This window comes from Trichoderma asperellum, chromosome 3, assembly GCF_020647865.1.
Source record: "Trichoderma asperellum chromosome 3, complete sequence".
Classification (NCBI taxonomy): domain Eukaryota; kingdom Fungi; phylum Ascomycota; class Sordariomycetes; order Hypocreales; family Hypocreaceae; genus Trichoderma; species Trichoderma asperellum.
Window position 1 is genome coordinate 4,282,429 of NC_089417.1, and position 25,492 is coordinate 4,307,920.

At 51.2% G+C, this 25,492-nt stretch overlaps 8 protein-coding genes across 8 annotated transcripts; 7 read left to right on the forward strand and 1 right to left on the reverse strand.

The window, feature by feature from the left end:
- Positions 1-888: 888 nt before the first annotated feature.
- Positions 889-2,432, forward strand: TrAFT101_006002 (uncharacterized protein; the record flags this gene model as incomplete). The annotated part of the gene is made up of 2 exons (XM_024900191.2): positions 889-1,340; positions 1,403-2,432. The coding sequence occupies 2 exons, from the start codon at positions 889-891 to the stop codon at positions 2,430-2,432; spliced, it is 1,482 nt and encodes a 493-aa protein (XP_024760522.2).
- Positions 2,433-3,539: 1,107 nt separating this feature from the next.
- On the forward strand, positions 3,540-4,940 carry TrAFT101_006003 (uncharacterized protein; the record flags this gene model as incomplete). The annotated part of the gene is made up of 2 exons (XM_024909851.1): positions 3,540-3,711; positions 3,829-4,940. The coding sequence occupies 2 exons, from the start codon at positions 3,540-3,542 to the stop codon at positions 4,938-4,940; spliced, it is 1,284 nt and encodes a 427-aa protein (XP_024760523.1).
- Positions 4,941-4,952: 12 nt separating this feature from the next.
- On the reverse strand, positions 4,953-7,169 carry TrAFT101_006004 (uncharacterized protein). The gene is made up of 2 exons (XM_024909852.2): positions 5,955-7,169; positions 4,953-5,898 (listed from the first exon to the last, which is right to left on the reverse strand). Exons 1-2 carry the CDS (start codon positions 6,384-6,386, stop codon positions 5,443-5,445), a joined length of 888 nt encoding a protein of 295 aa, XP_024760524.1. The 5' UTR covers positions 6,387-7,169; the 3' UTR covers positions 4,953-5,442.
- A 62-nt stretch (positions 7,170-7,231) lies between these two features.
- TrAFT101_006005 (uncharacterized protein) lies at positions 7,232-7,561 on the forward strand (the record flags this gene model as incomplete). The annotated part of the gene is made up of 1 exon (XM_066127633.1): positions 7,232-7,561. One exon carries the CDS (start codon positions 7,232-7,234, stop codon positions 7,559-7,561), a length of 330 nt encoding a protein of 109 aa, XP_065983746.1.
- An 825-nt stretch (positions 7,562-8,386) lies between these two features.
- On the forward strand, positions 8,387-9,658 carry TrAFT101_006006 (uncharacterized protein; the record flags this gene model as incomplete). Its single annotated transcript, XM_024909853.2, has 1 exon — positions 8,387-9,658. The coding sequence occupies one exon, from the start codon at positions 8,387-8,389 to the stop codon at positions 9,656-9,658; it is 1,272 nt and encodes a 423-aa protein (XP_024760526.2).
- A 2,560-nt stretch (positions 9,659-12,218) lies between these two features.
- Positions 12,219-14,250, forward strand: TrAFT101_006007 (uncharacterized protein). The gene is made up of 2 exons (XM_024900276.2): positions 12,219-12,818; positions 12,882-14,250. Exons 1-2 carry the CDS (start codon positions 12,421-12,423, stop codon positions 14,140-14,142), a joined length of 1,659 nt encoding a protein of 552 aa, XP_024760527.2. The 5' UTR covers positions 12,219-12,420; the 3' UTR covers positions 14,143-14,250.
- An 886-nt stretch (positions 14,251-15,136) lies between these two features.
- TrAFT101_006008 (uncharacterized protein) lies at positions 15,137-21,203 on the forward strand. The gene is made up of 3 exons (XM_024900272.2): positions 15,137-15,522; positions 15,726-18,792; positions 18,875-21,203. Exons 1-3 carry the CDS (start codon positions 15,464-15,466, stop codon positions 19,967-19,969), a joined length of 4,221 nt encoding a protein of 1,406 aa, XP_024760529.2. The 5' UTR covers positions 15,137-15,463; the 3' UTR covers positions 19,970-21,203.
- Positions 21,204-22,901: 1,698 nt separating this feature from the next.
- TrAFT101_006009 (uncharacterized protein) lies at positions 22,902-23,325 on the forward strand (the record flags this gene model as incomplete). Its single annotated transcript, XM_024903936.1, has 2 exons — positions 22,902-22,956; positions 23,024-23,325. 2 exons carry the CDS (start codon positions 22,902-22,904, stop codon positions 23,323-23,325), a joined length of 357 nt encoding a protein of 118 aa, XP_024760530.1.
- Positions 23,326-25,492: the final 2,167 nt, after the last annotated feature.

The window sequence follows — 25,492 nt, forward strand, 5'->3', positions numbered from 1 at the left end:
TCAGCCCAGGCTCTTTGTACCTGGCTTATTAGAGAGAACAAGGGCCGGGTCCGATTTCGTTGCGTGGCCGGAATGATTCCGGCCAATGGTCCAGTAAAAAGGCCGGGCAGTATCGGTAGCCTGTGGGGCGAATCCTCCCCCAAACCGGCCCCTCCCCCACAATGGACGAGACTGTCTTACTCCAAGATAGGCGGGCAGAGACGGCATACGGTAACAGATGCTGCAGGGCCTTATCAGGACCCTCGCGGTGAGTGTCTCACAAATGCTCCCGGGCTGCCCCTGGAAGATAGAGATGGCGATAACAACTACTTTCCGTTGCAAATGCTCCTATGCCATTGTTATTGACCTACGGAGAGATAACTGTTTTCGTGATACTATAAGCAAGTGGTACTGAAAGACAGTATGCGTGTAAGCTGAGCACACACGGTATAGCTCGCCTTTGCTTCGTCCTCTTGGTCATGCTACCCCCTTTCTCGCCCGGTTGACTATGTTGGGACATTAGATAACGGGTTTCCATTTGTTTCTGTTACGTGAAGTCTTCGCATTAGCCTCCGGACACCTTCCTCTAACGGAGACAAGGGCTGTCTCGACCCGCCTATACTGCCCGTGCATCGTGACCTCATCCCCACCGAGTGGCCGGAATCCATTCCGGCCACCGGGTACTTAGGCGGCGGCGCGGACCCGGACTGACGATGATTGTCCCCCGATTCTCTCAGACTTCACAGAGCAAGTTTCCTCTTTGCCACCTGCCCTTTCTACCACTCCTTGGCATCTCAGCCCCTGAAGACTGCCACCCAGCCATCCCATCCTCCCGGCACTTACACACTTACACGCACTCCAAGCCATATCATATCATATCTTGATACCAACACATCCCTCATATTCACAATGGGTTCCATGGGCACCAGCGTACCTCCATTCGAGGTCCTCACAGATGCTCGTCCTGATGACAACTCCCTCCCTGCCTTCTTGGTGTCCACCACCAGAGGCTTCCTCCCTCGTGCAGACCCTATTGCCACTCTGCCCAAGGAGTTTGATGCGTTAGAGTCTATCCTCCAGCGTATGCCCGTCAAGACTCTGTCTGGCGAGCCAGGTCTTCTTGCCCACAGCAAGCTCGGTGAAGAAGTTGACAACAACTTCCCTGATCTCACTGATGCAATGGACCTGTATAAGGGAAACCTCCCCCTGATGAATGCCCTCTACCGAGATTACTCGTTCCTTGCTTCTGCGTATCTTCTTGAGCCTTGTCATGAACGGTTCGTCAAGGGCGAAGGCTATGGCTTAGGACGCCAGACTCTTCCCAAGAACATTGCTCGCCCTATCGCTCGATGTGCTGAGCTGTAAGTTATTAGTCATTACCCTTTGGTGAAATATTCGAGGCTGACCTCTTCTCTTCTTACAGCACCGGCTTTATGCCTTTCATGGAGTATGCTGGATCTTATGCGCTCTACAACTACCGTCTTGAGGATCCCGCAAAGGGCTTGGAGTATGATAACATTCGTCTCATTCGTGCCTTTGAACATGGCCTTGACCCAACTTCATCCGAGGCCGGCTTCGTTCTTGTCCACATTGACATGGTCAAGAACTCGGGCCCCTTGGTTGCGGCCACTATGCGCTGCTTAGAAGAAGCTTCCAAGGCCTCTACTAACCCCGACCCAGTCGAGGGGCGTAGATCCTTCAATGAAGGCCTCTCTGATATCGTCACGGCGATGAAGAAGATCAACTCTGTCATGGAGACCATGTGGGGAAAGTCTCGTCCCAGAGACTACACCAGCTTCCGCACCTTCATCTTCGGTATCACTGGCCAATCCATGTTCCCCAATGGTGTCGTCTATGAAGGTCTCTTTGACAACAAGCCCCAGTCGTTCCGAGGTGAATCTGGCGCCAATGACTCCATGGTGCCCCTCATGGACAACTTCCTTCAGCTTCCCCTGCCCAACACCCCTCTGACGGCTATCCTGACGGACTTCCGTGAGTACCGTCCCAGCAACCACAAAACCTTCTTGCAGTACGTCAAGGGCCGCTCTCTAGAGCTGGATCTCAAGGACTATGCTCTGGGCAACAAGATTGAGCCCACCTCGGAGGAAGAGAAGGATTTGCTCCGCCAGACTTGCAGCCTATGGATCCAGGTTCTCAACGAGGTGCGAGACTTCCGCTGGCGCCACTGGTGCTTCGCCAGGGAGTACATCTTGAAGCAGACATCCCACCCAACCGCCACCGGTGGCAGCCCCATTGTCACTTGGCTTCCTAACCAGCTGGAGGCGGTGCTGGCAGAGATGGTGAATGTGCATGATCTGTCCAAGGCCAAGCACCAGAAGGGCTTGGGCACGGTTGCCGAGGATATCATGGAGGCAGCGCTGCGGCAGAGGGACACCCTGCGGAAGGAGGTTGACAAGTTCTGCGCCGACCGCGGTGTCGCGAGGGAGAACTGATGGATTGAATCATCTCATTTGGCAAACAAAAAATTGGGAGGAGAGAAAATCTCCAGTAAGGAAAATCGGACTATACCAGAGTGGATTTAACGCGCTTTCTCATGTATGAGGCTCTTGGGATGATGTATGATAAGACCGTTTTTGGTAGCCCTTTCTTAGTAAGGTGTCTATTAGTAGTAACAATGTTTGATTGTTCGCAAGCGCCCGAGACAATGCATTTTTGATTAGATGCTCGTGACTTGCGCGTGTAAGCACTTGCGCCCAAGCCGCCTAACTGCACTGCACTTGTTCCCAAACAAACCTAGAACCGTCTACACCAATATATTGTTTAGTCTTGACGATGTGATCCGCAGAATTTCTCCCATCTGCCAAAGGATTCGTCTCGTGAGCACGGCCAAGGGCTGCCTCGGAGCAAAGAGGGGACAGACGCCGTTCATGCACAGTAAATGAAATCGCATCCACAAGGCCCCGATCCATCCACTCACCAACCAGCCTTTGCCGGTTTGCCCAACAGCCAAGACACCGCTCACGCTCTTGAGGGAAAGGCCGAATGCCGTGTATTCAGCAACCAAATGTCAGCTCACGCACAATTTGCCCGAAGGCTGAGCGAGTACGTCGGTTCGGTCATTAGGAACAGCTGAGGATGATTATCCTGCGCCGCGCATCCGCTCCTGTATTCAGTGTTATCTGCATTCATGCATGTATGGATACGGTGTGTGCTCGGTGGCCATGCGGCGCCATTGTGCCTCTCTTCTTGGACGGTTGGACGGTTGGACGGCAGCAGATGGGATGTCACTTGTTTTTTACATTGTGCCCTTCTGGATGAGGATGTACAGCCCGGATGGGGTCGCATGGTGCAGGGGTGAGTGCGGATGGGGGCATTTGGGGTTCTTTAGTTCGCCGCTGTTGCCAGTTAATCCCTGCACGAAAGACACAAGGCTGTGATTCAGTTGGTGCGATGAGATTTCGCTGTTTTCTTTTTCTCTTCCTCCATCTCGTTTCTTTTCCACGCAGATACGCGACAGAGCTCTTGCTGGGGAAATCCGAGCGGCAGTAGATGGGAGAAGGGAAAAGGATGCAACTGTCGCCGCCCAGCCACGATTGAAGATGAGGTTCCTCTTCGTGCTCTCGCTCTCCGGCCTCGCTACCGCCAGCGCCGCCCGGGATAGATTCGCTGCTCTGCCAATTATACCAGAAGGGTTGACGCCGCGATATGTTTTCGATAGGTCACAACCGCTCTTGAAGCGCGATGGAATCTGCGGTGACAACCACCACAGCTGTAAGGCGACAACCCCTCTTCTTCTACGTCCAATGCTATATGCGATTGATATCAGCATCACTTACACACCATATTATACACGCGTTGATCGCCGCTAATACTAACTTTGTTCACTAGGCCTCGATATCGGCCACGGTGATGCCTGCTGCGATAATGACAGCTACTGCTTTTTAAACACATCTTTCGAGCCAAAATGCTGCGAAATCGGCCAGACTTGCGCTCCCAACAACCCTTGTCCTGCCTCTGCCGTACGCTGCACCGTCACAACCACCCTCACATTAACCCACACTTCTTCGCCCACACAAACTCGCGCAAAGGAAACCACTATAACGAGCAAATCCACGTCCGTCATTACAGGATGCTGTGGGCGCTCCTGTCCTAGGACGAGCCAGTACCTTTGCGCCAAGACACTTGGCGGCGAGTGCTGCCCATTCGATACCAACTGCGAGGCGGACGGGAACTGCGTCTTCACAAAGACAAAGCCTCCGCCGGGCCTGACTCCTGCTGCAACCGGCAGCTGCACTACAAGCCAGTTTAGATGCTCCGACGGCAACGGGTGCTGCAACAACGGAGCGACGTGCACTTCGTTCAGCGGGTCGGCGTACTGCTCCACCGCTACCGGCGGTCCTACAAGCACCCTCGTCGCGCCCAGTGACGGTGGCTCATCTTCTTCTGGAGGGCTCTCTGCCGGAGCCGAAGCGGGTATTGCTGTCGGAAGCGTGGTTGGAGGTGGCCTTATTGTCGCGGCAGCCGTGTGGTATTTGTTCAGAAGACGGAGAGCGGCGGCGGCGGCGAATCACGTATACAATCCGGCTGATCCACAGCCCAGAGATGTCAATGGAGATGCAGCAGCTCCAAGTGGCCCTACCATGAGTACCGCGCCGGCGACGCCTCGAACCTGGCGGCAGCGCTGGACAATGGCATCGTCGCTTACCCCCTCGGGGGCTGTAACTGACGCCGGGACAATAAGGTCTCCGTCGTCGGCCCCAGACCCCGTCGAGATTGGGTCGGAAGCGCTGTCAGAAGTGGCCGGCTCGGAGGTTATGACGCCCAAATCTGAAATCACCGGTTTTGCCTTGACAGGACTTCGAACACCGGAGACAATAGATGGTCGATTTGAATTGGGTGGAACGGAAATGGCCTGGCCGCAACCCTCGCCAGCTAGTCCCGAACCCAGTCCCCAACCGGAGGAGCAGAAACGAGATTCAAAGTCAAATTCATCACGATAACTGAAGGGAGTATTTGCCAGTTGGTCTAGTTCAAGGAGGAAAACGGAGTTATCTTTTTTTAGAAAGTTTATATGCCATTTCTATTGAGTCAACGCCTAGCCTGATAATACACGATACCGCCCAAATTCATATGTCGAAAAAGATGCCCCCTTTCAGCGAAAAAGTGAAGAAAACCAAATAGATCCTTGCATATGTTTCCTTCATGCTTACAGTCGTTTGATGTAAGTGACTGTAAATTTCCGCCTAACGCTGCGCATCTCACACTTAATCGAGAGGCTAACTCGGGGAAGCAAAAGAGAGACAAGAAAGTAAAGTGTTTGAAGATTAGAAAAAGCTTCATTGAACTGTTGGCACAGATCAATGAATAAGAAGAAGAAGAAGAAGAAGAAGAAGAAGAAGAAGAAGAAGAAGAAGAAGAAGAAGAAGAAGAAGAAGAAGAAGAAGAAGAAATGCCCTGAACGTTCCTATCATCCACTCGTTACTTTTGTATGCCGGTACCGGCTCAGCATACGATACCACCGAATGGCGCGCAGTTTCTCAGATCCTTGACCAAGTCTTCCACGCTACTAAGGTGGCGACTCAGAAGTTGCTGTTTCTCTGCCGTGGTCAAAGTTGTAACCCCGCTGCTATTGGCACGCTTGCGTCCGTTTCTAGCATCGACGTGGAATGCGCCAGAAAGCTTCGAAGGGCTGCGCTGGAACACAGACTCTCGCTGGTCAGCTCGAGGGGCGGAGGGTGTCTCGGGCATAAGGTAGAAGTAGAGGAATTCGACGAGCTTTAGCTTGACCTCACGAGAGGTTGATCGAGATTTGAAGAGAGAGGTAACAGTAAGCAGGCCATCAAGCCCTTCGAAGGTGCGTGTGTTGTTCGGAGTGTCGATGAGAGCGACTACCAGGGTCAGGAGGGTAGCTGACTGGATCGCGGGGCAGTTATATGGTTCGAGAAGATCTAATAAGAGCTGGCCAAAAGAGTAAGTTTGTGTTCGCCATAATGGCCGTTAGGGATGTCTCTTACATTCATATTCTGCTCTCGCGCAAACAGAGATTTGCTCGGAGGATGCAGCAGGGTGACGCCTTGGATGAGGTCCAGTGCACTGAGAATGAGCAAGTCATTCTGACCATCACTACCCTTGGCCATGAGCCGATCTAGTGTGCCTACCAAGCGCATAGCAACGTTCCATTCGAATCCCTCCTGCAGCTTGAAGAACTCTCGAAATGCCGGGTCTTGGGTGAGCTGGGCGAGATCTTTGCGAGGAGCTGTGCCGGATGCATCTTCGTAGTCGTCAGGCGCTGTCGAGGATACAGAAGTAGACCGTGCTCGGCCTGAAGACCCGTTGGATAGGCAGATCTGTGCTAGAAGACCCTCTACTTGGCGCAAGCCCTTGCGGATTTTGGGTCCATCATATGACGAAAGATTATCGAAAGCGAGTGACAAGAGAGCTTCCATTGGTGGCAAAGACTTGAAAGCCTCGGCGATTGATAGCGGCAGGTAAACACTGTGTGGTTAAGCAACTGATCTCTTTTCCTGCAGTAAGAAAAGAAGCGATAAAACAACAAATTAATAAAAGAGAGAAAGAAAAAAACAGCCCTTTTAGTTTGGCAGCTTTCTTTAGTGGGCGGGGAGGTGGGATGAACTTTGCTTTTAGATGAAAAAGAAAATATCGAGTGGGCAAAAAAAGAAGATGGCTCCTGGCAGACTGGATGGATGCCTGTGCGCGCGCAAAGATGTTAATACAAGACCAGAACAAAGAAATAAAGCATTGACTGCATGGGGGTATCAAAAGGCGACTTGGTGACAAAAACAAAACATGGAAAAGAGAGTTAAAGTAAAGAAGATCAGGGGAGGATGAGAAATGCGTTCTACGGCAATGACAAAAGTTGACTGCCAGGAAGCTCCCAGCGAGCCGGTTTTGGAATTAGGTGTTGCTGGTCGTCCATTTCCCCGGCAACCATGAAAGGGAGCCGCTGCGGCATGCTAAATTGTAGGCGGAGAGGCAGACGTTTAGTGGCTACAGGCAGCTTGATAGCGCGCGAGCTCCACTGGGATGTCCCACGGCATAGGCTGTCATAGGCTGTCATAGGCTGCTAGCGCTGCGCGGGACCGCCGAGAAAGCCTGGCCAGACCCTGAAATCACCGGAGTGCTTGCAGCACGGTCGCTGCAAGCCATTTAACGATTGGACAGGATCCCTGAACCCAGCATGATTCGATATCCGCTGTCTCAAAGCTCAACCCACGGGACTGGAAATTGCACTGGCATTGGCGACTGGGATGTTTGCTGATTCACCAATTATATGCCCAAGGCAAGAATGGCGATGATGCCATCGACATTACGGAGTAGTCCTATCAAACACCTTGCCAAGCTCCAACGCTCAATTGGCCTCTTTTTCTTCCAAGGCAGGATTACTACTTACTATCAACATATATGTGGACATCCAGGCCGCCCGCTGCTAACTAAAAGGAGCAGCCGACAAGAGTGGAGGCTATTTTTTAAAGCAAGCAGAGACTCTCCCAACGACAGAGCAGCGATCTCGAGAGCTGGCATGGAACCCAAAGATCTCGCAGCAGCTGAAATCCATCCTCCACCCCTCGCTTTCCCGGTCATGATCCTCTTCCTTGTCTAATCCATGGTTTTCCGCACCGCTGACCAAACGAGAGATTTTCCTTCGAAGAACCAACAATTCTGCTACAGAAAGAGCATTCAGTTCGCAGACATTGCGTCGGAAAAGACGGCGAAATGGATACGAATCGTTCATCTATACGTTTTTGGAGTGCTGGAACCGTCATCCTTGAGGTGAATTTTGGCGACAGGAGCGGCTGATGAAGTATAAGGCAGCGTAATGCAGCACACCTCGACCAGTCAACCCAGGCCGGTAACTTTGCCATCTGGCGAGCGCGAGCCCCAACGTCAGCTCAAGAAGCCGGCTATCATATCGTTCGACGTAATGGGCATTCTTATCAATATTACGTGTCTACTCTCACACGCCATCGCCGCTGTCACAGGCCTTAGTGCAGGCAGGAAGGCTCGGTAAACCTATCGCCAAGTCACGAGGCGCCGCCAAACGGCAGTCAGGCGATTGATTAAGGGCCAAACATGCAGGCAACCTTGCTTCTTGAGGCTAACCTCTGCACAAAACATCGAATCGGGCATCCTAATCCGATGGAAGGCGGCGTCGATCTGAAATGCCGCAAGAAAATGTTCAAACTTTCTCCATCGTGCCCCTCAACCAGTAGAAACCCCGCTGCGGTGCAGATACGACAGCTATCAAACATCCAGGGTTTTGTCACCGAAAGTACTTCGCACGAAGTATAATACACGGCATGTTGCGCTGCGTTTTGGGAGCGATGGTGTCTCAAACTGCCCCGCGATATCCACACCTTAGCTGCGGCGCCACTTTCACGTGTACTGTACTCAGAAACACAGCTTCAGCCACACATCGACAGCAGAGATGCCTTCCGACATCAACATCTCTCCCAACGCCCTCCCTCCGATAACCTCTAGCAGCGGCCTGCACTCTCAAGCCCAGCGCCAGGATTTTGGATTTGCCAACGCTCTCGGCTCGTCCCTCTCGCCTCTCAACCCCTTAGGTCCCGGCGGCCGCGGACCCCTAATCGAAAGCGAGGCTGAGCGGCTAGGCAAACATTCCGGATCAGGGAAGCTCTCAGGACACTCAGGAAAGAGGTCTTTGCACCCTGAGCCACCACCGCGAAGGAGCAGCAAGAGGGTAAATCGCGGTGTGCTCAGCATGCAGCACCAAAACAATCCGGGGCCGCCCCCCGACCCCTCGCGGTTTGCCAGCGAAGACTTCGATTTCAGCCGTCGAGGAACGTGGAATGACGACAAGGAGAGGATTGTAAGGGGTCCGTTTGACTACGTCGTCAGCCACCCGGGCAAAGATTTCCGTGCCCAGCTCATCTCCTCGTTTAATGCCTTCCTCGATGTCCCCCCCGCGAGCCTCGCAATTATCACAAAGGTTGTGGGCATGCTTCACGAGTCCTCCCTCCTCGTCGACGACGTCCAAGATTCATCCGAGCTCCGCCGCGGCTTCCCCGTCGCCCACAACATCTTCGGCGTAGCTCAAACCATCAACTCAGCCAACTACATATACTTTGCTGCCTTGCAGGAGCTCGTCAAGCTCGGCAACCAGAATGTCATTCCACTGTTTGCCGAGGAGCTCCTCAATCTACACCGCGGCCAGGGCATGGATCTGTTCTGGAGAGATACTCTCACGTGCCCGACCGAAGATGACTACCTAGAGATGGTAGGGAACAAAACGGGTGGCCTGTTCCGCCTCGGCATCAAGCTGATGCAGGCAGAATCGAGCACCAACGTCGACCTTGTACCTCTCATCAACCTCGTCGGCCTCATCTTCCAGATCCGCGACGATTATATGAATCTTTCTTCAAGCGAATACAGCCATAACAAGGGCATGTGCGAGGACCTGACGGAAGGCAAATTCTCTTTCCCTGTCATTCACAGCATTCGCGCCGATCCCGTAGATCTGCAGTTGATCAGCATACTGAAGCAAAAGACCACGGACGAGCAGGTTAAACGCTACGCTGTCTCCTTCATGGAGTCCAAGGGTAGCTTCGACTATACCCGGAAGGTGGTCGAAACTCTCATCGAGAGGGCGCGCAAGCTGGTCGAGGAGCTGGACGACGGGTCCGGAAAGGCCGCTGGCATCCACAAGATTCTGGATAAGATGGTCATATCGTCATGAAACCCGAGATGGCTTCATCATTTCTTTCTAGATGAGTGGCAGAGCCGAGGGTAGGTTTAACGATTCACGTAATGAAGCCAGGGAATAACTTCCATTGCATCTGTACCAAAGCGAAATGAACTATCATTATCTCCTTTTGTTTATTTTTGTTGGCGTTTTGTTCTTCTCTATATAGTATAGATCAGATACTGCGCATCTAGTAAGCGGTAACATTAGCCTGAGACAAGTCATCGCACGTGCAGCAAATATACTGTTAAAAGATGCCAGTTATTGTTCATCTCGTGCAATTTTCTTTTCTTTTCTTTTTTTTTTTTTTTTGTTATATATGAGCTTGAATATGCCTACAACTATGCTATAAACAAAGTCAAAATGCTCAACTCCCGGACACGTAATTGACACGCTGGCAATAGCCCTGAAGAATACCTAGTAAGATCATGGCAATTACTGAGCTTCCATATTTTACTCATTGGCGCGAGAAAAGTCTACCGTTTTCCGCAGATGAACACTTAAAAACTGTGAGCATGTTTTCTGGACTTTCAGTTTCTGAGGTGGTACTAATACGCTAACCAAATGAATAGCTTCTTCTGGATTTAATCCTACGAATGTGGGAGAATCCTCTTGCTATCGACAATACGGATTCTATCATGCGATTATTCTGTCTTGAGAACCAATAGGTGTGGTGTATGCAACTCGAGGAAAAGATACTGCTCAGAAGGATAGTCGTGCAGTATGTACGATTTAGTCATTTAGTCCTCGGGCAATAAAATTCATACAATACTCTCTCCTGTCTTTGAAATGTTCAGTTATAGTTATATTAGCCGTGCTTAGAGCATAACGGCAGCTAGGAGTTTACTACCTCCCAGGTATAATACGGGTGGTTCTGTAGGCTCGAATAATGCCGGTGTTAATCTCTTCATGTAACCAATCTCATTTCTCTGTAGCAACTACACGACTCTATGAAACGAGACAAGTTCTTACTCAGCGGCTACGAGCGTCACGTGCCCAAAGAGCTCGCCGCCTGTACTCTGTCAATCTGTGTAGAGGCTTTTCTTCCTTGTGAGATCTGGTTATGGATTGCAAAAGCGGGTACCGCCATTAATCGGGCATCTGCCTTGCTTAAGCGCCCACTTCATTGCGCTCATATGTCTCCGCATATAATACGAAGTACGTATACGAGTTACACGTATCATGAAGAAATGACTTCTGTTTCGGTGGCGCTGGGGAAAGCAAAAAGGAGAAGTGCCGGGGTATTTTTCCTATCTGGCTACTTGTCTCTTCGTTTTATCTCGCCTATCATTTGACCAACTCCACACTTTAACCCCTCCATCTAATAGCATTAATCTAATATGGTATTACAGAACATGGCGATGAGACGTTTTACCAGAGGGAATCGGAAATAAAGAAGCGAATCTGAGGCGTTTCACTGCCTGTGCGCCTTGCTCGGTTGGTCATCAGGTGCAGGTCATGCGGTTCGTTGTCGTCGTCTGTTATTTGTCATATACTTGGGCATGGCGCATCTTGATTCGCCACGTCTTACATATGAAGCCACCGACATTTGAGGGCTTCGCTTTTTTCCATCCATACACGATACTTTTTTCTGATACCAACAAAGTACATCACTAACGTATACTGCTTTGCAACTACAAGTATGCGCGGTGTACTTCTACCTAGTAACTACCTACAGGTAGGTAATAGGCAATTTGCGTTGCCAACGCCGTTGTTGCAGTTGCAGCTGCATGAATCAGCTCTAGATATTTGTTGATGTGCCGCGGCCCAATTAGGCAATGCCCTTTAGTCGCTGGGTCTCCGTTTTCTGCCTGTCCCCATTTCTCAATGCGCCAATGAGGTTGTTTTTGAGCGCACAAAGTGGTGCCATGATTGGCTGCAGAGCGTCAGATCTTGCAGGCGCATAGAGTGGTGCAGGCTGCAGTGCCCCGTTGCTAGGACGGAAGCTCTCAAGTGGTGATTCCCTATTCCTTCACTCATCATCTCCATTGTTGGGTATTGTTACTTGGGTGTTGAGTGCTTACGGGCCTCATTGGGTTGCAATCTGCTACTATTCTGTCGTTCTATTCGTGTTGATGGAAACTGTTGGAGATCAGCAGATAGATTGTTTGCCGATTGGTCTTCCCACCTCTTGACCCCATTCGTCACAACGGATAGTGTGCAGGTTAGCCACGGTGACCAACTAGTATACAGCGACTGACATGTTCTCTGGACTTGGACTTCATACAGAGTGCGGAGAACAGATATCGGAATGCCGCTGCCACGATATTTTCAGATCACAAGGCTTGCCCGTTGCTCCATAAGCATCCACCAAGCTGTCAAGCCTTTGCTGCACAGTTGTGTCATCGGTCCGCCACGTATCGTCAAGATGGAGCCGTAGCAACGGCCGACTTCAATCCACGGCGTCTAAAACCGTCGTCGTGCATGTAGTAGCTCTTTGCGGTGAGAGTAGACCTGCATCTTACCTGGACCGGCTCCATAAATAAATACAGGGTGGACATGCCCATTACTCGTAGCAGCAGCTATTGTCAGGGTTTCAATGTCAGCGGCGCAATTTGCTCATGCATCATGTCGCCAGCTCCGCGGCTAAACCTTCCATCCTTCTTGAAGCAATTGCAAGCCACATGGAGCTGTTGAATCAATGCTGGAGGTTCAATTGGAGAGAGATATTCTGGTGGTGCCAAGTGAGCAAGCTGTCAAGCCTCTTTTTAGCGGCCGCTGGCTAGCGCTTTCGGATTCCCCAGAATGGATAGCTGATGAATCGCCATCTCGGGTGCGTTCTGGAGTGTATGTCCGTGTGGGTGTGGCGCCGCTACGCCACAAGTGAGATCATCGCTTGCCGCTGCGCGTCACATGCTAAGCTTAACCTCGACCTCTCGTGTTGGTATCGTGCCATCACCAACAACGCATCACATCAACAGCATGAGAGCGCACTGAAAGTAGCATTGCCGCTGGCTAGCTCTTCATATGCCATGGATGATTTCGCGGTAGAATTACTAGCAGCCAGGCGCGATGAATCGCCAGAACGGCCGCCAGAGCCGAAGGCGCCTTCGGAACTAGATCCATCAACGGCGTCACCGCAGCGATCTGGTTTGCGAAGCGGCCTTGCAGCCCTCCGAGAGAAGGCGAACATCCAAGACCGCCTGGTAGAAAAGTCTGTATAGCCAAGATAGCAAAAGGGACCGCAGGGGACGCAGTGCTGATGTTGGATGTGTAGATTACTTCAACAAGTCATTCCAGCCGAAGACGATCATGGGCCCGATGTTCCCATATCGGCAGACGGTGCGGCATTCCCGCAACGACCTGGCTTCAATCTCACCACGATGTCCAATAATTTTCGCCGATTCAACGCCCGAATCGGAGTCGTTTTCAAGTTTCAGGCTCGAATGACCCGCATTATGTGTTGGCGCAAGCCGTCGCACACGCTATCTCTGCTCGCCACCTACACCTTCGTCTGTCTCGACCCATATCTCCTCTTCGTCTTACCCATTGTCGGGATTCTCCTAGGCGCATTCATACCAGGATTCCTAGCGCGGCATCCCGCGCCCCCAAAAGGCACTCTATCTAGCGAACAGAGTATGGGTTATTCACCAAAGGGGCCTCCTCTAGCGCCGGCGGCGACGGTACGCCCTGCAAAGGAGCTGAGCAAGGACTTCTTCCGGAATATGGGCGATTTGCAGAACTGCATGGAGGACTTTACTCAGGGACACGATATGGTGGTGTCGTTGCTGGTACCCATTAGCAATTTCAGCAACGAGGCGCTATCATCGGCCGTGTTCCTTTTCCTCTGCGCCGCGGGCATCTCCATGACCATCGCAGCACACATCATTCCCTGGAGATTTGTCTTTCTAATAGGCGGATGGGCCGCCATCTGCTCAGGACACCCTGCTGTCTCCCGTCTGCTGGTGGAAACCCGCGAGGAGCACATCCAGCCGCGAGAGGAAAAAGCAAAGACGTGGATGGACGACTGGATTGCTACTGATGTTATCCTTGACTCGGCACCGGAGACACGCGAAGTAGAGATTTTTGAACTACAAAAAGCATCTGGGGCAGGTGAGTGGGAAGCCTGGCTCTTTTGCCCGTCGCCCTATGACCCTCTGTCTCAGCCTCGCATCGCTGGAGAGCGGCCACGTGGCACGCGCTTCTTTGAGGATGTGATGCCACCAGAAGGATGGGAGTGGAGCGAGAAGAAGTGGGCTTTGGATCTCTGGAGCAGGGACTGGGTTGAAGAGCGTATCATTACGGGAGTGGAAGTTGAAACGGAAGGAGAGCGGTGGGTGTACGATATTTACAACGAGCGCGAGGAGCGCACTGGCGTGGCCGATCAGCCCGAGAAGGGAAGCTTCAAAGGTGTATCGATGCCGCATACAAGCTGGGAAGAGGGAGATGATGGCACGGGTAAGAAAGGAGAATGGAGGCGGAGGCGATGGGTGAGGTTGGTGAAAAGAAAAGTGTCTGCAGCTGCACCTGGATCATGATGCAGCACTAGTTTAAATGGGATATGGTAGCATTTTCGTTGTATTCTGTTTTATATATATATATATATATATATATCATGCACTTAATCAAAGGATATCAATGACAACAAACGTATAAACCACGGCCCCTGTGAAGCTGAAGAAGCATCGTATGTGGTTCAACGCCATGGTGGCAACATGAAGTAAATTAGCACACAGAGCATGCTCTTCGTGTTGCCCTCACCTGCAAATGCTGGAAAGTACAAAAGAAAAGCAATTAGTATTACATTGCATCTACTGTTTGACATTTCTCCCGGGAAAGTAGTAAATTAGCGGGGGGGTAATTAATTATTGGACAAGGGAAATCGTGGTAAAACAGATCGTGAAATAAAATGGGACGGGAGCTGAAATTGACAGAAATCCGTTTCATGCTCCTCATTTTATAAAATGGAGTTTGATGCAGAAGCATGTACGGTCGTATCTGGGATGGGCCTGGAGTAATTTAGTACCCGGCACGTACCCGTAAAACAGCCAAATGCAATTTGGTATTTTCTGGGCAATGCGACTTTGGCAGCCGCCGCCGCCTCCAAAACCAAAGATACAGATGCAGCTGGTGGTGTCAAGACGGCAAGCATTTTGGGGCTTCTGGACGAGGCAACGCCGCTGGAATGGCCTGGCGAAAGCAGCCGCCGCGTTGTACCGGTACTTGCGCAGCCCAGGCCTTCCCCTCGCGCCGCGGCCTTCCCTCCGCACAAGGCGGCGCGCGTGCTCCACCGCGCGAGGTACCGGGACCTCCCCACCCACACCCTTCTCTGTGGTTGCCCGTCCAAGCTCCAGCCGCTAAGTGGCCACCGCGCCCCAGTGGGCCTGGCCGACCTTGGTAGCAGGCTGCTAGTGCGGTGGCAGCGCGAGCGTTCCTAGGCCTACTGGCAGTAGGTGCTGCCGCCGGTACGGCCACTGGCGCTGGCGCTGTCGACGGCCCCAACGTCCACTGAAAGTGTGCAACCCCCGATTCACGCAAAACAACGTCGTCGTCTAGCAAGCCGCCCCTTTCGGTTTTTTTCTTCCCTCTCGCTTCACGCATCGCCGTCGGCAATCCAGACATCTTGGGAGGCAGGCCGCTGCCGTTGGCGTCTCGCGAGCTTCGACCAGACCCGCGCTTGCCTCGCAGCCACAGCCCCGACGAGCACAGGCCCCGGGTCGGAATGAGGTAGCTATTCGATCGCTCTCAGCTCCCTGACCGGACTGAGGCTTGACGCTGCTCCCAGCGAAACGACCCTCTTTGTGTGTACGCAGGTGCACACCCACATCGCCCGCTCCCATTCGCGACGCTGCTTACTCTATGACCTTAAAGCACAAGACGCCCGCTGGGCCCCGACCGGCAAACACGTCTTCTCGCCTGTAAGAATCTTCGACCTTCCCACCCAGCGCCAAGAGAAGAAGGGGAAAAAAATAATAAAAAAAAATTGAAAAAATAAATAAAAACAAAAATAACAGAGAGAGACTCTTGGACCCGGCCATTACTTCTCCGCTGGGGGGAGAATGAAATAGAGGCCGGATAGAGGACGAAGAAGAGTGCTGACCTGATGCCATGGCAATTACAGATCCTACAGCAGACCTGCTAGTCGTGTACCGACGGCAACCTCGAGGAGCAACAGCTCAATCTCGAATTCTCCAATGCTCAGCACTGCTTCTTCCAACAACCACTCTCATTTCTCCTACGGCCGAAATGGACAGGCAAGCCAGACAGAACAAACAATCACCTCTACCGGCTCTTACGATTTCCTACCCTCTGTGAGCTTCGACGACTTCCATACCAGCATCGAATCCGCGGCATCTAGCGGCGAATTCAGGCCGAACAAATATCCTTCCCCAGCAGCGTCACGCAGTGACGTTGAATCTTCGTTAAGCATGGCCGACAGGAGATTGTCCGACAGGACGGCTGTCAACCCCAATGGCAGTGCCACGCGCGTGGGTGTTTCAGCCTCGTCCTCTCGGGCCACCAGATCGGGGTCCATCCTCCACAGGCCAAGCGCGTCGAGGCAGAATAGCGCCTCGTCAATCTCAACCACGTCCGGCTCCATCGATGCCTCCACAGCAACTATTGGGGTGCGCACTCGTCGCCAGAGCCAGTATCCGCCTGTTTCTGGCTCAGGTGCCGCTTCCAAACCCCCTCGAAAATCTATTGGCCCCGGCGTCGTTGCCGACGCGGAAACAGTGACGCGGAGCGCCTCCAAACGCCGTCCCAGCCTCTTCTCCGAAAAGACTAGCGACATGACGAGGACTTCTCTCGACATGGGCGGCGATACTACCCGCGGCTTTACCACCACTACCAGGAGCGTCAAGGCCAAATCCGTGGTACAGGCTTCTCCGATGGTCAGCCAAACAAACATCCTAACCAGTACTTCGCTCACTCCTGAGCAACATCGAAATACTTCCAAATCACCGCTTCCTGGAGGCGCAGGTTTAACGCCATCCTCAGGAGGGCGACGGGCATCCATCATGCCTACCGGTCATGCTTCTCATGCTACCGGACTAGGCGCCCGAACCATAAGCCCAACTGACACTAGAAGAATGAAGCGTATGTCCATGATGCCACAATCTACGAGTTCGAATCAAGTTTCAAATGCACCACCGCCTCCGCCAGTTTCGATGGAGACGCGAGCCGCCTCCAGGTCACCATCAATGATTCCGAGAAAGGCGTCGGCTACACCATCCTCGTCTAGGACAACGCCAGATATTAGTAGAAAATCATACAGCTCAGGTCTCTCCGTTGGATCTACTGTTAGCTTCAACACCGTGAGGACATCAACTGGCTCTTTACAGCCGCGCTTACCACAGCCGGCGTCTGTTTCTCGACTACCAGCTCCCAAACATGCTACAAGCCATGGCTCCCTACCCTCGGGCGATGAAGAAGATGTACCCCCTGTTCCTGCAATTCCCAAAGCTTTTGAATCTCCAAAGGATACCCCCCCAGCTGAAACATACTTTTTGGCCAAGAAGAAGTCTAGCCTTGGGACTCTCGACAGCATCAGTATTAATCTCAACAGCAGCAACTCTACCACCAATGTTTCAGCGCCAACTCAAGTAGAAACTGTCAAATTACAACGCAAGCCGAGCGTCAAGACCGCTCAGCATGCACCTGCAGCGCCGCCGAACAACGACAAGAAGAGCGGGCCGAACAAGAAGAGCCTGGAACCTCTGCGGCTGCCGCCCTTGAATCTTCTTCCATTGAGCATACCCACCGCAGCCAAGGTGGCTGCATTGCAGGAAAATGGCAAAGATAATCGAAACATGAGCCCGCCAGCCTCGCGACAGCTCCCCAAGACGCCGACGACACCAATGACGGCGTCGAAAAGTTCCTTTTTTGCAAAATCGCGATATGATGATGCTATGGAGCCAATGCCGTCCATTAGAAGCAGTACTTCAGCACATCGATCCCACCACCGCCGAACCCCAAGCATACCGGATGCGACGACATCTTCCACGGATTCTTCGCTTGTTTTCAAAGATTTGGACACCAAATCCAGCATGTCACCGTTCTTATCTTCGTCTCTCCCCAAAAACGAACCCGCGAATGGATTCCTGAAGCGTTCAAAAACCGGTTCTGATCACACCCGCGTCAATCGGACGCTTTTTGATGAAAAGGCGCCTCAAAAGCCTGCTGGACCACGCCCACCACATACAGAAAAGCCTGTTCCCAAATCCCCTCCGCCGGCTCCACCTACTGAGCAGCCTCAAACACCGTCCTCAATGAGTACGCTGAGGAGAAAGCTGAGCTTGTCTTGGAAAAAGGGTAACTCGAAGGGAGGTATTGTCCCACCCCAAGATGTCGTAGACAAGGCGCAGAGTCTGAAACAGGAGAGCATACCGCCTCCTCGCATACCCGCATCTGCCACATTGAATTCTCTCCCGACCGCGAAGCATTTTGGGCCTACTGCATCTGTTCCTCACGGACTTGCTGAGACGAAGAGAAGAAAGAGCTCTGCCACTAGCTTGAACAATGCTTACCTCTCCCACGATCGAACCAAGAGTGACCCCTGGAGCGCTAAGAAGGATGTCACTGCGGCCGATCCTACAACCATGCCACCAGCTCGTCACCCCTCTGTCATGGCCAAACTCATGAGACCAAAGACAGCTTCCAGTGCTATGCCCAGTGCTACTTCATATACTGCCGAAATTGACAAGGACGATGTTATTGCGGAAGAGGAAATGCGTAAACTGGGATCTCGACGCAAAGAGACGGAAATTGCGGCTAGGACCCTCGATGCCTTGAAAAGGAGAGCCTCGCCCAAAGAGCGGGTTGGTCCTCACGAGGCAATTCGCATTGCCATGCTCAACATTTATGAACGGGGTGAGATTATTGATTACAATGACGTGTATTTCTGCGGCACTCAGAATGCCAATAAGGTGGTGGGTGATCTTTCATCGGATGCCCCGAACTTTGGCTACGATGATGAACGTGGAGATTACTCAATTGTGATTGGTGACCACCTCGCATATCGGTATGAGGTCATTGATGTCCTCGGAAAGGGAAGCTTTGGTCAGGTTGTCCGGTGTATTGACCACAAACTTGGAGTTCTCGTCGCCGTCAAGATTATCAGGAACAAGAAGAGGTTTCATCAGCAAGCCCTTGTTGAAGTTAACATCCTACAAAAGCTTCGCGAGTGGGTGAGTATTAATGGGCGACATGCCCCCCCTCAGACCCAGTTGAGTATAAGTGAGCTAGCTAGCCAACTAACATTTTGTACAGGATCCTCACAACAGGCACAGCATGGTGAACTTCACTCAAAGCTTTTACTTCCGTGGCCATCTTTGCATATCTACGGAACTTTTGGACATGAATCTTTATGAATTCATCAAGGCCCACTCCTTTAGAGGATTCTCTTTGCGCATCATCAGGCGCTTCACGAAGCAGATCCTCAGTTCCCTGATTATACTGAAGCAGAAGAAGGTAATTCACTGCGATCTTAAACCAGAAAACATTCTGCTGCGTCACCCGCTCCACGCCGAAATCAAAGTCATCGACTTTGGCTCGAGCTGTTTTGAAAGCGAAAAGGTTTATACTTATATTCAATCTCGATTCTATCGGTCACCCGAAGTCATATTAGGCATGACGTATGGTCTGCCTATTGATATGTGGAGTGTGGGATGTATCCTCGCTGAGCTGTACACTGGTGTTCCCATTTTCCCTGGTGAGAACGAGCAGGAACAGCTGGCATGCATCATGGAGGTCTTTGGTCCTCCCGAGAAGCACCTCATTGAAAAGAGCACAAGAAAGAAGCTCTTTTTCGATTCCATGGGCAAACCCCGGTTGACAGTCTCCTCCAAAGGCCGCAGACGACGCCCATCGTCCAAGACTTTACAGCAGGTGTTGAAGTGTGATGATGAGGCGTTCCTGGATTTCGTTGCCCGATGCCTCAGATGGGACCCTGACCGCCGATTGAAACCTGAGGATGCCGTCAGGCATGAATTCATCACCGGAATCAAGGTGCCCACTCCAACTCCTCGCTTACCGATGCGTGAAGCATCCCCAGTAAAACGCTACAACACGATATCAGTATCTCGTCCTTTACCTGATCCGCCTGGTATTTCAAGCAAGGCAAGCGTGGGTGCCAGCCCCGGAAAGCCAATTCCCGCGGCTGCGCGTAGAGCTTCAGGGGCTACGGCCGCTACAACGGCAAGTCTAAACAGGCGGACGAGTGCTGGAGGCATGGCGGGAGGTATGACGGGCATGGCTGGTTCATCAAGCTCCAGCAATCTGCCACGGGCCGCAGGCCGGATTATGAGCGGAACGCGGGATATCGCTGCCGCGGGCGCAACTGCGGCTATGAATCGACGACCTTAGGACCAATTTTTCGACTAACTCGAAAGAAAGTGTACGAACTATAACATATTGGGAGTTTAAGAGGGTCATTGGCATTTTATTTTGATGATCATCATGACTCATTGGTTATTCGCTGGCTTGATTTTGTTTTTAATTTCCCTTTTCTTTGCATTGGGGCTAGACGAGATGATACACAACCTCTTTTGTTCTTTCTCGGCCGACTAGACGAGCCGCTGTTTCTATCTTGGTATTTTCCCCTTGTGCGTGGATGAAATGAAGGAGACGGAAGAAAAGGGGAAAGACAAGGAGATGGGAAAAGGCTATGCTGGGATTTAGTGCGGCTATCGAAAGTGGTTGGTCGAGGGAGTGAGTGTATTACCAAAGATATCTCACACACACCATAAAAAGGAGGCTTTTGTCTTGTCTTGTCTAGTCTAGCGTTTTTACGTGCTTACTTGCAAGGGGTTTTTTTTTCATGGCGTGCCATGGTGTATGATGTTTTTCTCTTGTTTAAGCCACATGTTTATTTTGCCATTATACCTTTATTCCCCCCCCTTATTCCCCAGGACCTCCTATTAATTTCTTTGCTATTTTGAAAGCCTTTTTTATACACCAATTGCAACACAACAAGACAAAACGACGACCCAGTCGAGAAGGAAAAAAAATGGACGTAAATTAGGTTACATACTGGACTGGCAAGATATCACACCAGTCACATTTTGTTTCAATGCGTGTTTCGTTCACTATCTCGTTTTTCTCACACTGTTGCATTTTCTTTTTTCTTTTTCTACTTTGGCATGTGATACTCCCTCCTTGCCATATCGTTCTTCAGTCGTTCCCCCCTTGATTTTTTTTCCCCTCTTTCTTTCTTTTGTGGTAATTCCCCTTTTTGGAGCTATTTCCGAATGCTACTTATTGCATTGGAGTTTCATGATATAGTAATTAGACAGATTAGAGAGAAAAGAGAAGAGTTTTAGAAACCTAAAAAAAAAAAAAAGAAGAAGAAGAAGAAGAAGAAGAAGAAGAGAAAAGATGGTGTTTTTTTATTCCCTCTCTCTTTCTCTCATTTACGCTTTAATAAAGAAACCAAAAACAAGTATGCTAAATAAGCGGATACTGGGAAGAAAAAGAAACGCCAATTCCTCTAGGTATACCATATGTGTCCTCTACGATTTGTCAAACTGTTTGACATCATGAAAGAAATAAAATGATCAGTAAACTCAAGCACGAAAATGTATGCAACATTCGATTTTAGAAATGACGGCCATAAAAAAAGTTAAATGAGCTGAAAAGACTTTAATCTTGCTGTAATTTACGTCTCGGCCAATCAAAACATGTCTTCTCTTTGGCTGACGTGTAATAAAACGCAAACGTTCTTCGCAAAAATTCCCCATTTGGACAATGGAGAGTAAAATCGAGAATGACTTCTTCTCTCTTCTCTTCTTTTCCTTTTCAGCTTTGCCATAGGTGCGACGCTTGTCCATATGACTCTTTCTCCTGATGACTTGGGATATTACATGCAGATGAAAGAAGAGAAGAGAGAGCCAATCAGAAACGTGAAATGGGCTATTCATAGCCAGGCTTGCGGAAGAAGCCTAGAGCAAGCGGGAAAATGTGGGTGCCCATAGGGCTGATTTGGTGGAGCAGATGCGACGGCCTAGAATTTCATGGAAGTATGTTGAAACAAGGGGAGTACAGGAAGAAGATCGTTTGTCGTATGGAGAACTAATAGGTACTAGGCCTAGGTAGTAAGTATTTGAGAATGCGTGGATGTGTATCGGAATACTACACAGATTAGTATGCTTACGAGGGATGATTACGACGGTGGGGGGAATTGGAGGGCTTGTGCGTAATTTTTGTTGGCGAGTAGACATGTCTAAATGCGAGTCAAGGCGCGCATTCTCTAACAAGCTGAAATGCAGCTAATCGAAGTGCAATGATACAATTCGTCTCTACAATATCTGAGTGCTCCGTCTGAGGCCTCCACTGCATGCAGCCAGCAACGGACCCGGATAGCGCCTGCTTGTAAGACGAACTATGGGTATGGCTGTTCTAGCTCAAGGAACGGCACGCAGCAAGCCAATTTTGGCAACAAAAACGAGTAAGGAATAGCAAGAGTTAAAAAGTGCTGGTAAAGTTATGGCCTACTTTGGCAATGGCCAGTGAGTTAGGCGAGATGGCGGAGATAGGCGAGCGCATGCATACAAGAGAAGTAGCCAATGTTTCAAAGGTCGACATGTAAGGCGTACAAAAGAATAAAAGAGCCGAGGAGGAGGGGGGGTGTAGGGCATCTATGGCTGGTCAGATTAAGCGCCCGAGTTCATTTCAGAAAGGTGATTGAATCCGGAAGCTAGCGAAATCCCAAAACCGTCATCTTGAGCTCGATTTCTGATGTGCAACCGCTACGGGAGATCAATGTTTCGGCTAGCTGCTGCGGAAGTTGAGCCGCGGTCAGTAAGAACAACCATACCTAAAAAAAAGGGGGGGCCAGCCCAAATTGGGGTTTATTTTTCATAGGAGAATGAGGCTCATTCGTCCCCTAAAAAAAACCATGGATCTGCTAGGGCATTGGCATGGGATGAGAAGAAAACGGCAAGGGGGGTGTATCGAAGAAAAACCATGATGCGGGATAGCGGGTCAAGTGCTCGCTGCTGCTGCAGGGGAGTTTGCTAGGGTTGGGAGCATGCAGAGTGCAGCCTTAGACGCAAGAGCCAAGCAACGAGAGCCTTGCAGCGATAGCATACTGTACTAGATGTCGAGAGCTGGTTGGAGTTGAGGTACCAAGAGTTTGAAAGGCAAGGATCATCACCAGATATGCTGACAAACTCCGGCATTTTACAAATGCCACAGAGCGTGATTCTCCCATGCCTTGGTCATAATAATAGCCAGCATCCTTCACTGTAGATGGCGCGGCGCGGGGGCCAACGGCTGCCTGGTGAATCGAATACCTATTATGGGGAAACAGTTGTTGGTATCTCGGAAACAGAGCTCCTGGAAGACCGATGAGAGTGCGTGTGTGCCTGTTTATTTTTCCTTTTTTGGCTCCTGTGGCGACTGACGTGTCTGCCGACGAAGATTTGAGAATCAAGGCGGCATGGAATCCTTCGCAGAGCTGGAATCCACGAGTCATCCCTCGCCCTCTGCAGACTTCGGAGCCCGCGATTCACCTGGCGAACGATTGCGACGATCCCGCCGCTCTGTTTCGTCGCCGTTTTGATTTGGCGTGGCCGGCAACTCCGGGGCGGATACCGGATGCGGACATGGACGGGCGACGGGGGTTCGAAAAGCGGGCCAGTCCAGCAAGCCACAGTGAGAGGCGCAGCGAAGATGGGGCGTCGACGACCGGATTGCCAGTCACCGCTGCGCTTGCTTGCTAATGATTGATTATCGAGTAGAGGCGTGTGCAGCAGTGCCGGGAATGAATTAGCAATGCACAGAACGTCGTGGAACAGAAGAGTGCTTAGCTGCGCAAGGGCTACACGCTCGAAGGGCTGCTTGGCTTTGATAGCGCGGCAGGGGAACAAAGCATGAGCATGGAGATGACGACGCTGGGCCGAGTCACGCGCAGGTCGCTTTGGGAGCAGGGCTAGTCGCCAGTAGATACACTTTTGCAAGCGAGGAATGACAGGCCTCATGAGGTCATATGGACGACCGCGCGCAAGGTGAAGCAAAAAAAGAAAAGAGGATGGTCGTATCGTGCTCATCACGACCGCAGCCTGGAGCAGGTGATGTTCGCTTTGGGATTTAGAGGGCGGCGGGTGCCCGTCCGCGCCCAGGCGAAGCTCTCGGATCGCAGCATCTGCAGCGGCATATCGAGCATCGCAGAGTGGTGAGAGAGGAGCAGGCCCGAAGCCGATCGATTTCACCAGCCCATCTTCTGCTCTGTGTTCTGCCTGCCTGGGCAGTCCCCGCTGCTCCCCGGCCTGCTAGTCCAGCATCTAGAACCGGCCCCGTTATTGTTTTCGCTGACGGCGGTTTTCTGACTAGACTACTGCTTCACGAAGAGAATCTCGGAGTGTTCCTCGGCTGTTCAGGCCATCTCACTCATCAGCTCGTTCTCTTCTCCACCAATGAACGGCTTGAAGCGCGCCTGTCGCTTAACTGCCTGCAATCCTCCCTGCCATGTTTCATACACATCCAAGCCTTAGCATCAATTATCCCGATCAGCGAATGGAAATTGTGGCGGGCTGACAGCTGTCGGTCCCCAGCCCCTCCGGGCCGGTCCCACTGTATAGACACCAATTCCCTCCCGAGACATGTTGGAATAGGGAATTTAGTGTTGAACTTGACAAAGCCACCTAGATACTGAATTCACAAGAACCAAGGGCGTACCAGTTATCCATCTCTTTCTCTCCTTTTTTTTTTTTTAAATATATATATATATATATAATAAATAAAAAATCGAAAAGTAAAAAGTAAAAAGTAAAAAGAGAGACATGCGTTCCTCTGTTGTCAACAGCCGATGAAATGACTTATTGTTGAGTCTGGTAGCTCCAAACCCTGTCTGTTCTTCATAGGCGCCTTGTGCCGCGGACTGAGAACTATTTTTACTTCAGTGTCGGGGGCAGCATCTGATAAAGTCTATGCAAGGAAAGGCGTATTTCGCGTAGAGAGGAGGCCCCCAGAAAACCAGCATGGGTAAGGAAAGATTAAGGTAGGAACCAAAATGGCAGATGAAACGGAAGGGAGGGTAGCGATACCAAGGCCTTGGGTTTGGCCTAACAGACGATCTAATAGTGTGGTTCCTATATTTGGCATCAGCCTGCCAGGGGCCCCCTGTTCATCTCCCAGAGTCAAAGTCGTCATCCGTTCGACCGTTGCACGATCGCCCGTCAGCGGTGATACGATAGATCTCAAACTGCTGCGCAGTATACGGAACACATGGTATGTAGCATGCATTTCTTGCTCTTCTTTTTTTCGACGCGTACCTACCTAGGCAGTTGGTGATGTTTCGGGGTACAAGCGTAGGGCCCTGCTCTTGGCGCCTTTCAGCCAGACTCACCATGCCACCATATGACCGAGCACCGATTGCTCACACGCTTCACGTGCATGTATGAGTCTTTCGCTACCGTATCACCGCCTCCCGCGGCCCCCAAAATGCATGTCTTAGACAAGGCAGTATAATCCGCATGTATGTGCGCTACCTCGGCCAAAGCATCATGGTGGTGGTGGTGTCTGTAAGCTGCTCCACGCCGCCGCGGGGTGGTGGAGGTAGTGGTGTAAACAAAGGTTGTGTTTCAGGCACCAGGCCCTTGGGATCTGGTGGTGTATACTTATTGGTGCAAAAGTGAGAGGTCCTTTTTTTTAACCAGCCGATGCGTGCAGGTAAGCTTAACCAATTACATCGTACCGCGATATACTACTTAGACAGCTGGGCTTAAGCGATGGAGTTTCCTGTGCGTATGTGCCTGGCGGTGGGTTGCCAGGGAACACGTGAGATTGAGTGCCGGCTGCCTCCGCATTTTCTTACGGCGCACGCGCCTTGTCCTTAGCCGTCTTTTCGGGATGACTATACTGGCTTGTATCTCTGAGGAGGGACCACGG

Excerpts from the sequence above, each read along its gene's own strand:
- TrAFT101_006004 (XM_024909852.2), bottom strand. The coding sequence starts at position 6,386 with ATGGAAGCTCTCTTGTCACTCGCTTTCGATAATCTTTCGTCATATGAT. Across the intron at positions 5,899-5,954 it reads CGCGAGAGCAGAATATGAAT|CTCTTATTAGATCTTCTCGA; the intron begins GTAAGAGACATC and ends TCTTTTGGCCAG.
- TrAFT101_006007 (XM_024900276.2), top strand. The coding sequence starts at position 12,421 with ATGAATCGCCATCTCGGGTGCGTTCTGGAGTGTATGTCCGTGTGGGTG. Across the intron at positions 12,819-12,881 it reads CAAGACCGCCTGGTAGAAAA|ATTACTTCAACAAGTCATTC; the intron begins GTCTGTATAGCC and ends TTGGATGTGTAG.
- TrAFT101_006008 (XM_024900272.2), top strand. The coding sequence starts at position 15,464 with ATGACCTTAAAGCACAAGACGCCCGCTGGGCCCCGACCGGCAAACACG. Across the intron at positions 15,523-15,725 it reads GCAAACACGTCTTCTCGCCT|ATCCTACAGCAGACCTGCTA; the intron begins GTAAGAATCTTC and ends TGGCAATTACAG. Across the intron at positions 18,793-18,874 it reads TACAAAAGCTTCGCGAGTGG|GATCCTCACAACAGGCACAG; the intron begins GTGAGTATTAAT and ends CATTTTGTACAG.